At 44.4% G+C, this 12,788-nt stretch overlaps 4 protein-coding genes across 9 annotated transcripts; 2 read left to right on the top strand and 2 right to left on the bottom strand.

Moving 5' to 3' along the window:
- Nucleotides 1-754: 754 nt before the first annotated feature.
- On the top strand, nucleotides 755-2,936 carry LOC121588849 (neuropeptide-like protein 31). 2 transcript variants are annotated; one of them, XM_041907277.1, is made up of 4 exons: nucleotides 765-1,092; nucleotides 1,571-1,646; nucleotides 2,170-2,265; nucleotides 2,342-2,936. In XM_041907277.1, exons 1-4 carry the CDS (start codon nucleotides 1,078-1,080, stop codon nucleotides 2,485-2,487), a joined length of 333 nt encoding a protein of 110 aa, XP_041763211.1. In that variant the 5' UTR covers nucleotides 765-1,077; the 3' UTR covers nucleotides 2,488-2,936. The 2 variants fall into 2 exon arrangements, with proteins under 2 accessions (XP_041763212.1, XP_041763211.1); XM_041907278.1 differs by lacking the exon at nucleotides 1,571-1,646 and having other exon boundaries at nucleotides 755-1,092.
- Nucleotides 2,937-4,261: 1,325 nt separating this feature from the next.
- Nucleotides 4,262-8,766, bottom strand: LOC121588495 (ubiquitin thioesterase trabid-like). Of its 5 annotated transcripts, none has more exons than XM_041906498.1 (6): nucleotides 8,404-8,766; nucleotides 7,724-8,069; nucleotides 6,126-7,601; nucleotides 5,610-6,066; nucleotides 5,382-5,530; nucleotides 4,262-5,304 (listed from the first exon to the last, which is right to left on the bottom strand). In XM_041906498.1, the coding sequence occupies exons 2-6, from the start codon at nucleotides 7,966-7,968 to the stop codon at nucleotides 5,286-5,288; spliced, it is 2,346 nt and encodes a 781-aa protein (XP_041762432.1). In that variant the 5' UTR covers nucleotides 7,969-8,069; nucleotides 8,404-8,766; the 3' UTR covers nucleotides 4,262-5,285. The 5 variants fall into 5 exon arrangements, with proteins under 5 accessions (XP_041762432.1, XP_041762434.1, XP_041762436.1 ...); XM_041906500.1 differs by having other exon boundaries at nucleotides 7,724-8,066; XM_041906502.1 differs by having other exon boundaries at nucleotides 8,658-8,752.
- On the top strand, nucleotides 8,369-10,605 carry LOC121588497 (snRNA-activating protein complex subunit 3-like). The gene is made up of 3 exons (XM_041906503.1): nucleotides 8,369-8,458; nucleotides 9,261-10,164; nucleotides 10,228-10,605. The coding sequence occupies exons 2-3, from the start codon at nucleotides 9,343-9,345 to the stop codon at nucleotides 10,573-10,575; spliced, it is 1,170 nt and encodes a 389-aa protein (XP_041762437.1). The 5' UTR covers nucleotides 8,369-8,458; nucleotides 9,261-9,342; the 3' UTR covers nucleotides 10,576-10,605.
- On the bottom strand, nucleotides 10,589-11,110 carry LOC121588498 (26S proteasome complex subunit SEM1-like). The gene is made up of 2 exons (XM_041906505.1): nucleotides 10,896-11,110; nucleotides 10,589-10,773 (listed from the first exon to the last, which is right to left on the bottom strand). Exons 1-2 carry the CDS (start codon nucleotides 10,981-10,983, stop codon nucleotides 10,652-10,654), a joined length of 210 nt encoding a protein of 69 aa, XP_041762439.1. The 5' UTR covers nucleotides 10,984-11,110; the 3' UTR covers nucleotides 10,589-10,651.
- Between the last annotated feature and the right edge of the window lie 1,678 nt (nucleotides 11,111-12,788).

Here is a 12,788-nt window from a genome sequence, read left to right as displayed (position 1 = left end):
AGAGTTCATCTCTTATCTCCAAAAGAGCCATCTTTAATACAGAAGACATGCAGAACCATCGTATGTGATTAGTGTCATAGTCAGTAAATATTCCCCGAGACTTATCGAAGGTGTTAAGAGGCCGCGTTAAACTTTGCACCTGTTTTTGACAATTACAAAAAGACTCATTTGAGTTGCAGGGCATTGGGACAGACCACCGGAACAGATCGGCTTGTTTATGCCCGAAGAGTAGTGCTAGTGTTGAAGGTTACGAACTGACCCTGGACACCAATTTGTGTTCCAATCGTGGTCGGTCGCCTGTTTTTTTTTGTGATCATTGTGTTCCGCCTTACTGAAAGTTTGACCCACCAATAGTTGGACCGTAACATCACCGTGGACCAACTGTGTATGACTACTACACATCTGGTAGAGCACGGACCGTAAACAATGCCCAACGCATGATTCATAGCTGCAGGAAGCATCGGCTACCTGTTGCGTATACGCAACGCAGTTGGTGTTTGAGTGTCCGCACGTGTTGAATGCTTTGAATTGGCACCATTCAAATGCACTCCGCAACGAGAAAAGGAAAGAAGGTGGTGTAGTCTATGAAGGCAAATGATACCAAACTTTACACGCATAAGTTACCGATGTCTGAAGGGGATGACCACGGTTTAGGAGGGCGGAAGTGTTACGGTGTGTGTGTGTGTGTTCAGGCGCTTGTTGCGTCTTGGGAGAATAGTGACATGCTCCCAAATGTAACCTAGTCCCTATCCATATGTGACTTTTTGCTTTTCGCGCCACACCACACCACTACGCTGGCCAGATCATGCGCCAACCGCGCTTTACATCTCTACCAGCTTCTAGTGTAAAACGCGTTCTCTGCACGAGACACAATGATGGGAGATTTGCGATGGGTGGTGTGTATAAAAAGCGAAAGCATCCCAGCAACGGGTGCGTAGTCGAGATCGAGCTACTACTGCGATCGCAAGTAGAATCGTCGAACCGTTGTGCTTGTCGGCACCAGTGCCAATACTTGTACTAAACTCCTTCAACTGAAACAGTGTTAAGTGTGCAAAAGGACAAAGAGAAACGTACAAAATGCTACGAGCTTCTGTAAGTGTTGCTGGGTGTAGTGAATGTGTAGTATTGTTTGTGCGTGATGTAACGAAAAAGCATTGTTCTATGTAATGCAATTGGTTAAAATGTCTTTTTGCAAGAGTTTTTTTTATCAGTCAATTTCATAACTTTTCTCAGAATGATAAAAAAATAACTAAAACAGAGATACAAAAATTCACAACGTGGATTTTCATCAGTCCAAAAAGATAAATTTTGTTTAAATAACAAGTAGTGTAGTATGTGGTTTCAGTAAGTCAATAAGTACACCGTAAAACTCTTTGCACAAGATTAAGAAACTCATGTTATAATAAAAACTAAAGAAACACTATCATCAGTTTCTGTATTTCAACCTGGATGGTTTTAAATTTAAAATTTAGGTTGATCTTTAGAAAACGACCGTTACGGGTATAACAAACAACAATGGGGCATACATGATGCTTTAACTCAACCACTATTGAAACCACTTTGCTTACAGGTTGTGTTACTCGTTTTGGTTGCGATTGTGTCTGGCGCGGCCGCCACCTTCGGATACGGACTGCTGGGTGGAACAGGTAATATTGATTGATTCACCGTGGTGAATTCGTATCTCCGTCGATTGTGTGTATTTTGATGAATTCGGTAGGAAAGCGATTTCCCACGGTGGCATATTTTTTTACGGGATGGTTGTTGTTTGATCTGCCCTGTATGTTCTATTGTGTAAGCTGATACCTTTCATGATATCTAGTGTGTCATTTTACGCATACGAATTGGCAGAACTTTCGTGAAGGGATTTTTATTCCCATAGGAAAATACTCAGAATCATATTAAATAATTAAAGAACTGGCTAACATCATCCCCGAAAATTAGTGATATTTTGGCTGGAAATCACGAGGTTTGACTTACGCGGAAATTCGAGATATTTTGCAGCCGTGTTCGGTCCACATTAACCGTGTATATCGGCCTGTATGTGTGTTTGTTCTATACCCACGAAACACTGAAATGGGTTAAATTAGTAAAATGGAAACAAATAATCGAATGAATCGAGTTAACTAGATGTTAATATTAAATTCTGTATTGTTTACTTAACACTCCCAGGGTATAATGGCGGTTATGGAGGTTATGGCGGTTACAATGGGTATGGAGGATACGGAGGATATGGAGGTGGATATCAGCCGTACGGCTATGGTTACGGTAAGCAGAATGCGTTAGACATAAGGTACGCTCAACCTCATTATAATAACTTTTGTGGTAAAAAAAAACAACACAGGATATCCTGGTAAATATGGCAGCTATGGAGGATACAACGGTGGATACGGTGGATATGGCGGTTACGGCGGGTACGGCGGATACGGTGGATATGGAGGATACGGTGGATATGGTGGCTATGGAGGAATTCGACCCTATTTCCGATAAAGGTTTGACCACTGTATCGTTACATCTTTAAGCATTCTAGTGTGTTAGGTTCCCTGGTTGCCTACAACATGTGATAAATCGAATCCCTTTTTTCGTAGTTTATGGTACGTCTTTCACTGAGTTAAAATAAAGTACCGTTTCAAACAAAACGCCACAAAAACTTGCATTGTCCACTTGCCGATTCAAAAGACGGGAACCACTTTCCTTAATAGTAATGTTACCTATAACGGGTTTCGGCCAAGTTTGCTCTTGATGCGGGGGCGATCCGTTTAATGGGTGAATTTGTTGGTCAAGGTCGCTCGGTCATGAATGGCGCAAGGCCAGACAGACGGACGGGATTTGCGGTATTTGAGAGTAACCGTGGAACTGAGATTTTAGCAGATTTGCTACAAATATTTGGTATGATGAAAACTGGACGAGAACTGGTTAAGAGCTATTTCAATAATAAAAACACACAAAACGAAAAATAAACGCACGTTTCTGGTTGTTCTACGGTTCGGGTCTGCGGTGGCTGCTGGCTTTACTTACTTACTTACTTATCCGGCACTACAACCGCTTTGCGGTCTTGGCCTGCCTCAGGAGTGTCCGAAACCGCTCACGGTCTCGCGCCTTCGTCTGCCAGTCCGTTATCCCGGCCTTAATGGCGGACGCCTCCACGCCATCTTGCCACCTCAATTTGGGCCTACCACGCCTCCTCTGTCCTTGTGGACGGCCTAAAAAGACTTTACGGGCTGGGTCGTCCGTTTCCATGCGTATAACATGGCCAGCCCACCGGAGCCTGGCGAGCTTTATACGCTGTACGACAGTGAGGTCGCCGTACATCTCGTATAGCTCGTCATTATAGCGGCTCCTCCATTGTCCTTCCACACATACGGGGCCAAGTATCCTTCTGAGCATCTTCCTCTCGAACGCGGCTAAGAGGGTTTCGTCAGATTTGGACAGTGTCCATGTCTCAGAGGCGTATGTGAGTACTGGTACTATATAGGTACTATATAGTCCCAGCTTCGTCCGTCGCGACAGGTTCTTTGAGGTAAACTGCTTTTTCAGGCTGTAGAATGACCGGTTGGCAGCCAGCATCCTTGCGCGCAACTCAGCTTCCATGCTGTTGTCGTTGCTGACCTTTGACCCCAGATAGGTGAATTGTGGGACGACTTCAAAAGTGCGTTCACCTACTTCTTATAAGTAAATAGGTAGGGAGGGACTTATAATAGCTGAAAATCATTAAATACTCATTAGTGTAATGTTTTTAATGCCAGATTAAACTGAATAGTGTTCACTGATTATTTAAGTTTGCCGATTCAAACTACAATCATAATTTCTTTCAAAACGTTTCTTTACATCATACATCCTTATCGGTTGCGCTACACAACAGACATTGTGGTTTACATTGTGAGCAAACAATAATTTATTTTAAAATATATGCTTCATACAGGTGTTGTGTGTTTAGCTGAAAACGTAACTATATACACATTCTACCAGTTTTGAACCCAAGAAAGCAAACGAACTTTACTTTGAAACTTAACAATATTCAACAATCTGTGTGTGTTTGTATGTGTGTTTGTGGTATCAATGGGCATTAATAGGTAGTACGAAAGAAAACTGTCGCCTCAAATAGATTAGATCTATTCTGCCATCCTTACACGTTTATAGCCGCTCGAAATTGTAATAACTCACTGTGCTAAGCGAAACTATACCATGGGCTACGATATACTTCACCGTTACAATGCCGTTCGCTTTATGATTTCGTTAGAATAATGAATCCATTATATTATTGTTCGGCTTCTTAACGTTCTCCATTAGCTTATCTACTGTTATTATACTGTATTGGACATGCACGCACGGAAACTTACAGTTCTTTTTTATACTTCCTCTCTCCCAAACGCACCGTAAAGGGAAACGACATTGTTTCATTAGATGCAAAAAGCAACTCTTCTTTTTTCGTTGGCATATACGCACACGATTTTTTTCTTAACTGGGAAATTGACTTTAATGCATAATGTGCAGGGAGGACTTTTATATCCATTTTTCCGTTGGAACATTCCATCCACAAAAAGTGGTTCATTTAGATTTCAAACCGGTAACTTAGTTAAAAATTCATACCAGTTGCAAATATGGGCTTATTTTGTGCCACAAAAGTAAGATGAAAGGATGCTTCATCTGCACCACCAAACTGATTACATGAAGGGATTACTTGATACTTTAGTAGCTTGAACAAACATGTTAAAACGGGACGTTAAACACTGGTCAAGATTAAAAGACCCATCACGCCAACATGCAATAGGAATTAATTTACTATTGCTGGGGAGCAAAAAGGGGATACAAAAATATACTCTCTTTATACGATTTGGATAAGAATAGAGTAGTAACCTTGCCAGCTATTTAGGTGCTGGATATTTTTGTCGTAAAATGATATTTTCAGCGTTCACATCGGAACGATTTACGAATAGATTTGCGTTTGTTTTGTTTTCACAGCGTTAATTTTCCACGAGTGACAATCGAACACATTCTGCTGCCATGTGTTCTGCGTACTGCGCCTGCTTAGAGCAACGGAAGCAATCGGGGGAAGTATCCAAACACAAAACTACAACAACTAACTCTCCATGGTGGATGAATCACTGATATAAGCAGTTCCAAAATGACCCGTGCAACAGGACTAGGGAAAGATTAGCTCGTAAGCGTTTTTTGTTGCTGCTGTTGTTGTACATTTTAAAGCCTGCACTCATCCGTTACGCTAGCCGGACATACGGGCAATGTACCGAAATAATGTACTACAGTAGCACATGTCAACGATTTCTAATTTAAAACAGCCTCGAGATCCTGCAACGGGAACAAACGACGGAAGATACATGTTTTAAGGATGCTGTTTAATTGCACTGAAAAAAGAACATACGTACGCTATTCTTCGATAGTGGTTAAGCCATTCCTCAAGCAGTTGAGCGACTAATAGTGGACGTTTGTGAAGCTTCTGCTGAGCGACGAGCAGTCCGCCCTCCGTTTCGCACACCTCCAGCCACTGGCGGAGTAACATTTCCTCGCGACCAATCTGTAAAAAGGAAATCGAAATTGCACATTTTAGCAAGCGCACATGCCTCTGCTAAAGTCAAGCAGGTCCCTGATGGTACCTCATTTTTCGTTAAAAAGTGAATTGGCAGTAGCTTCATCTCACAGTCCATCAGAGGCAGAAAGGTAATGTCTTCCCGGTCGTCGCGCGTTGCATCGATTCGCGAGTACGGTTCGGTCGGAACCAGTGCACTAAAATGACCGCGCGTATAGCCGAGTGCGATCGGTGAAGTGATGCAGAAGCTTTGCTCCCACAGCAGCGGCAGATAGACACCCTCGAAGCGGGCGAATCCAATGTCCTCTCCGCGGAAGCTCTTAACGTACTTGACACCGTACACGACGATCGGTCGGCGCATGATGTGTGCCAGGGCGAAAATGTGCAGCTGCTCTAGCGACGAGCCCGGGTGACTAGCCAGCGACAGCAGCGTGTTCCAATCCTTCTCCAGTTGCATCTCGGCCACGGTGTACTGGAGCAATGCCGCCTGGAACAGTTCATTCTCCTTCCAGCGGGGATAAAATCTGCAATTACATTGGATTGGTGTTAGTGCGATGCAAGAGGAGCTATTTACGCAGCTTACATGTGGCTGCATTGATGCAAACTATCGGCTAGCGCCCGCCGGAGAGTGTTATCGCGATCGAACACACCCCAGGTGGCCTGCATGACGGAATCGAGCAAGCAGTCGCCGGCACTTCGATTCCACAGCACCATCAGCCGCGAACCCAACCGGTCGGTGATTTCGAGCGACCAGTTCAAGGCGGGCGGTGGCATTTCCAGCTGCTTCTGCGCATCCTTGTCTAGCAGCTCCTCGTACAGCTGCTCCTGCAGCACCAGCGGCAGCTCCTCGATGTCGGCCGGCAACGAAAACGTCGCATGCTCGTTCACAAACTGGCAGTTGAACGAAGCCTTCCGTATTCGGAGGGACTGGGCAAAGTGGCGGCGTATGTCGCTGGCCAGATCGGGCGCCACATAGGCCGGCACCCGCTTGATACCGGGTCCCGAGCCGGAAATTTGCGCCAACAGCAGCGGTAACATTTCATCCCGATGGAACCGTATAGCGAGATGAATCAGCGTGTGGCCCACATCGAATGCACAGTTGTTGCGACTGATCAGGAACGCTTCGGCCGAGGTGAGGGCTCGGCTCGGATCGCCGCCACACTCTAGGTACGCTTCCACCGCGCCGATATTGTTTTCCGCAATGCCCACGCAAGCGTTCAGCCAATCCCAGTCCGGCTGCCGGCGCAGCAGCTGCAGGTAGCGTTCCTGCTTGCACGCATCCATATTGTTGATCGAGTCCGCATGGCCCACGAACTGTTGGTTGCGCTTGTTGTTCACCATAATGTTGCTAGCCACGTTGATGGTGTTTTCGTCGTGTTCGGGTGACGCTTTCGCTGCGGCCTGATTGCTTCTACTGCCCACCGTACTGGTGGTGGAATCACGAGGATGCAAGCACATCGAACACTTGAGCGATTTGGGCCAATTTTCGTACGTGCACACGGCGCAGAACCACTTCCCTGCGTTGACCTGGGAGCTGGCCACCGCTCGGCTCATAGTACTGACGGGCGAGGAGGACACTGGAGAGGGTGAGTGTTTGGCATCACTCGCACAGCCTTTACCGGTCGCCGGTTCGCCGTCGTTTGCGTTCGTCCCCAGACGCGAACTGGAACCGTACGAGCCGCCCGAAGCGGGCGAATTGTTCCGATTGCGCTTGCCGCTTCCTGCGCCGCTAGTTGAAACAATACCGTCCTCTCCGGGGCTAGGAACACTTCGGCAAATATTCATCGCGTTTAAATGTTCGCTAATGCTATCGTACTCGCTTATCACTTTCTGCTGTTGGTGGTTGTGGTGCTGCTGGTGATGATCCTGCTGGTCCTCCTTGCGCACGGTATCGCACTGCAGGCAGCGCCTGGTGTGGGGTAGGTTCAGGTAGGTGCACGCCGAGCATGGCCATCGCTGATTAGAGTCGAGCTCGGTGATCGAAGGCGATTTTACAGCCCCACTAGCGAGATTTGGGTTCGATCGGCTCGTCGCACTGAGCTGCTGCGTTGGACTAAGGCTGCGCACAACACCAACCGAAAAGAGAATGGAATAGAGTGGTGAGTGCGGGAGTGAAAGTTCATCATTCATGGAGGCCATGGAGGAACGCGCTTTGGGGCACAAGTAAGTATCGATACGTACCGAAATATGTCCTCCTTAAGCAGTGGTTTGGGACCCTTGCACATGATGCACTTAAGAGACAACGGGTAGTTCTCGTACGTACAGTATTCGCACACCCATTTCGGTTGCTGCTGGGGACATTGTTGCTCCTGCTGCTGTGTTTCATCTAGCGGCTGTTGTTGCTCTTGCTGCTGCTGTTGCTGCTGTACAGTTTCCTGCTCTTGTTGTTGATGATCTAGCTTGTTCGTAGACGACGAACCCGACATACTAGTAAGCCAAAAAGCACGTACTAGCGTTCCTCACCAGCAGCCAGTTGCGTTCGTTCGCGGATGCTGTCGTTCGTACGTTGTCAACCGGTTGCCAACTGCTGCAATCAATATAACAGAGGAATAGTACCGCAAATGAAGGGTTTAAGATTGCACACATAATTTGGGTAGCACGGGAACGATTTGGGTCAATAGGCTGCTTCAAGAACGAGTGCGTGTGATCTGTGTCTGGTGCAGCGTGTGTGTTTATATTGGGGCGAAAATAAACATCATCAACACTGGCTTGACAACGCGAAAGCTCAAAACAACTGATGTTTGCAAGTAAACAGAATAAAAAACAACCAACCAAAGGAAAATCTGTGCAATGTTAGTGAAATTCAGTAAGCCATGCGTCCGTTCATCGCTGCACGTATGGCTTTGGAGGAACTAACTGACCCGTTTGCTTTGGCGTAGCGAACAAAAATAGCACCTCAACGTACGGACACCAGCAGTAAGTAACCCGCTAATATCGAGCGTTATTAGCCAACACTTTTTCCTTCAGCTATTGTGCCATTCAGCGCCCAGCACAGTTGCGCCACCACGACGATTCACAGATTCGACTGCCAGCAGAAAACACACCACCGGGCACGCGAAAGTACTGCGTTCACTAGAACTACTGGTTAAAGGAAAAAAGGGGAAACTTCACGAACACCTCGAATCCATGTAGTATTATTGCGATTCCGATGATTTATTTACGAAATCATCGTATTCATTCTGCTTTGGGACTTTTTCCTGTTTGTTGAAGGTTGACAGTTTACGTAATTTTGGCCCGGTGCAAATGCTACTGCAATTCACCGAGCGATTCAAGACAACAATGTGTAGGACAGCTGTTTTTCCGGTTCAAAATAACGGGTGAAATTAGTTATAATATTTTGTGAATTTATATTTTACATTTCTTCGCGAATAGATTATTATTTTAAAAAATTATGCTAATACTTGACAATTAAAGATTAAGGTTTTAAAACACCTTAAATGTTTTGAGAACGAATTTTTCTTATTAGTTTTAGTTAGGCTTTTTTGTCGAGAGAGGTTTGTAGAATAACCAAAATAATTGTAATGACTTAAATTTTTGTCGTTTATTTCGCACATTATGTTGTATTACAAAACATGTTTATTATTAAAATAAAGAATCGTTTTTACAACTGTCGGCTTCTTGTTAAAGGGTTGGCAACCCCTGGAAATAGCAAAGTCCGATGCAGATGTAAACAAACCGACATTTCAACTATTTTGACAATTTTTTTGCTGCCTGCCAGCTTCTTTGCAGAACAATCGACCCGGAAAGTGAATCTGTTGGCGAGGCTCCCGCAATCCTTCCGCAAACAATTGTGAAGCAAGATGGAAAATATATATTGTCCAAGAACGGAGAAAGTGATATCCGTATGGGATGCGTTGGCTGAATTTCAGAACGAACTGCATCCTGATCGTCTTGACAGGATAGTTGAGTCCGATCACGATATAATGGAAGCGATGGGTCTGGAGGGCAATATTGCAGAGTTCGATAAGCTGCTGGAATCGGTCGACGTGGGCCAACTGTCCAGCTCGAAAGATGTTCCCGTGAGAACGTTTCTCCCGCACAAGGTATGCTCGAGGCCGAAACCTGCGGAAACGCCGGCTAAAGCCGCCCACTTCAATTGTGTGCAAAGGGTAACCGCTCGCAAAAGTGTGAAGGATCAGCGCAATATAGACGTGAAGCTGCGATACAACCGGCACAAATACATGGAGCGAAAGCAGGACTTGGAAACGCGCAAGGATTTGACACCGTTCCGCGAAATGGTGCTGGTTGTACGGTTCTACGAGCCCTTCAAATACAAAGCAGGACGACGATTGGGCCACCCAAAGTTTAGTCAAGAGTATTACGTGCTTAGTTCACAGTACTTAACAGAACTGAAGGACAAAATTTTCTGCCACTGCGATGCGGGGCCGTTCTATGAGATAAGCGGGGATAGAACAGCGGAACCGATCGAGAAGCCACCGAAGTCGGGATTCTTTTTCGTTCACGACACGTTCTACAATGATTTCCGGGATGATGCAAATCATGACTACTCGGGGGTGATTCGGAAGTGGGCCGATCGTCAATCTTTGATTGGAGAGCTGAAGACGGCACGAATGGAAGATACACGCTTTGGAGATTTGAAATTTCGCTTGGGATATCCCCAGGTAAGTTCCAATTGGTTGCTTCATTGCTTACAAGACACTGACGATGACGTTTTATTATTTCAGATGTATCAGCACCAAGGAAATTGCGAGCATCTGTTCGTGATAAGCGATTGTCGATTGTTGGCGACAACAGACATTCTGACGCGATCCCGATATCCGTGGCTGAACTCTTACGGATTTTCTCGAGATGTCCCTTGCAACATCTGTGGCCACTGTCAGGCGCAATACATTGTACAGAACAGCACTCGACACATCTTCGATCCTGCCTACATTTGTGAAAATTGCCTTGAGACGTACCATTACACTGAGGATGGAGAGAAAATAGGAGACTTCGAGCTGCACCGGTACACCCTCACGATGGTTCGTACTGAAGAGGAAGCAGACAGCGAGGAAGCATCTACTTCACAATAAACTGCAACGTACATTGGAGATTTAATTTAACATTTATTGATTTTCGGCGTTATTGCGACAGACGACCGAACAGTGATCACTTATGCTTTTCGAGTTGGGCTCGTAGTTGCTGGTTGAAATCGTCCTCAACATTATCGTCGTCCCAGTTGTCCTCCCATACGCTTAGTTCTTCCTCGTCCTCCTTGTTACCGGCCCAGTCTGTCGTTGGAAAAGAAGGAGTTCCGAAGGCAATCAATGATAAATCTTCCGGAAGTCAATCGTGACCTCAACCAACCCAAATGGCGCTTACTGTGAACTAAACCAATCAACTATATACGTACCTTCGGCAGGAAACTCTTCGAACTCATCGTCTTCTTCCAGAAGACCGAGATCAAGCTTAGGTTTATCCTTGTTCTCCTTGTCCGACATGATGCTTTTTGGTGAATATTTTATTAAAACAACAAAATGATTCGTGCGGTACAATGAAGTTGCGTATTTTGGCGTACACAAATTTGACAGCGGTGACACGCTTGCTGCAAGGTTGGTAGGAAAGGTATGATTGGCTTCATGCGTTTCTTTATATATCTTGTACCAAGGAAATATTTCATTTAAATCGCATAGTGGAAGAAATGGCTGTTATTGGCCATAATTTTTTTTCAATTATAAAATTACAGTAAGTCCTTGAGATAGATTATAAATTTGATAGTTACTTGAGTAATTTGTACTGATTTTAGACCACGATTTTGTAATGCAACATAATGTATCTTTTAATCGAATTTTATTGATCATTCAGAAAGAATCATATTAAATTATAAAGGATTGGTTATCTTCACAGAATCACAGAAATTAATTTCTTGGGGTAGTTCCGTGGTACAGTACTCAAGTGCCACAAATCCACTACGGCCTAGGTCTATGAACATGTTGCGGTCACATTTGTTCCCAAGTGCCACACATCCACTAAACGACCACAAAACGGGTTCTAAACGAATCAAGCTCTCAACCTAAACGGAATATAGAAAGACTTTGAAGGTCTCTACAATTATAATCTTTATTTCGTGTGCAGGAGAATCGTTTTGTTGCGGTACACAGGAGTATTCAGAAAAAAGAGAGGGCTTATCCGATCGGATGATCCTATTTATACCTTCTCTCTCTCTCGCCTTACGCTCGCGCGCCTATTCTTTCTCACGCACCTATTCTTTCTCGCGCACCTATTCTTTCTCGCGCACCTACGCACTCTCGCGAGGCTACGCATTTCTCGCGCTCATTATGCGTGTCCTGCCCGACTCTCCCGTTATTTGCTAACCTCTCTAACTATCTACTTGAGACCCTAGTTAACCCTAACATCGCAGACCTCAAGTGATGGGAAAAAGCCGTCCTTTTTAACTCTCTTATTTTGAACAGGCGAACACCACAACTTCGTTTAGCAGACGGCAAACGACTCATGCATTCTAAAACTAGCAAAAAGCTGGTGGTGCCATCTGTTTGTGGAATACCCAACCAGAGGAGCTTCCTCGCTTGGAGGAGATCTTTCTCATTTCCTCTGTACTGTTGTATGGTTTCGCATTGAAGTTATGCATCGCTAGAACTAGAACGGCGATACGATTGTTTAAATACTAAACTCCAATGTAAACCACTAACACTGAAGCAAGAGAGATTTCAGTTATGGACGTTGGTGTTAATACCCACGTATCTGACCCCACAACACCATTCTTATAGATTTTTGCTCGGAAAGTTAGAAGGCTATATAGGTAATAATAAGATGAAATTTGTCGAAACACATTGCAAGAAAGGACAGTAATATAATGATGAGTTGTAATACGCCATCTATCTATGAAGCAAACAAGAGAAGCTATGATTTTTCGAATTTTTTATATTCGATTTTCCAGTCGTTTAGGCTTAATCTGTGGCGCTTGAGTTGTAGCTTTTTAATTTCAAGCATCGATTTTTAGCGTGCCAAAATTGGTTGCTTAAGCAACTTTGGCTATTTGGGACATTAATTATCTAGAGAAAACTTTAATCTTTAAACTTTCAATCTTTAAATTAGAATATCAAAAATAGCGGAAATCCTAAACCTGCTCTAATGATTTGTAAAAAGTGTATCTCTGAAAACATTTGTAAACATGAAGTTTATACGGAATATTATAACATAAAATTAAAGGATATTTTTTAATTGTGAGGGACATTTAAATTACCCTGTGCTACTGGTATAAAAAGGATTTTTGATAATTATCTTG

This window comes from Anopheles merus, chromosome 2R (assembly GCF_017562075.2).
Source record: "Anopheles merus strain MAF chromosome 2R, AmerM5.1, whole genome shotgun sequence".
Lineage (NCBI taxonomy): Eukaryota > Metazoa > Arthropoda > Insecta > Diptera > Culicidae > Anopheles > Anopheles merus.
This window is presented reverse-complemented; position numbering and strand designations above follow the sequence as displayed.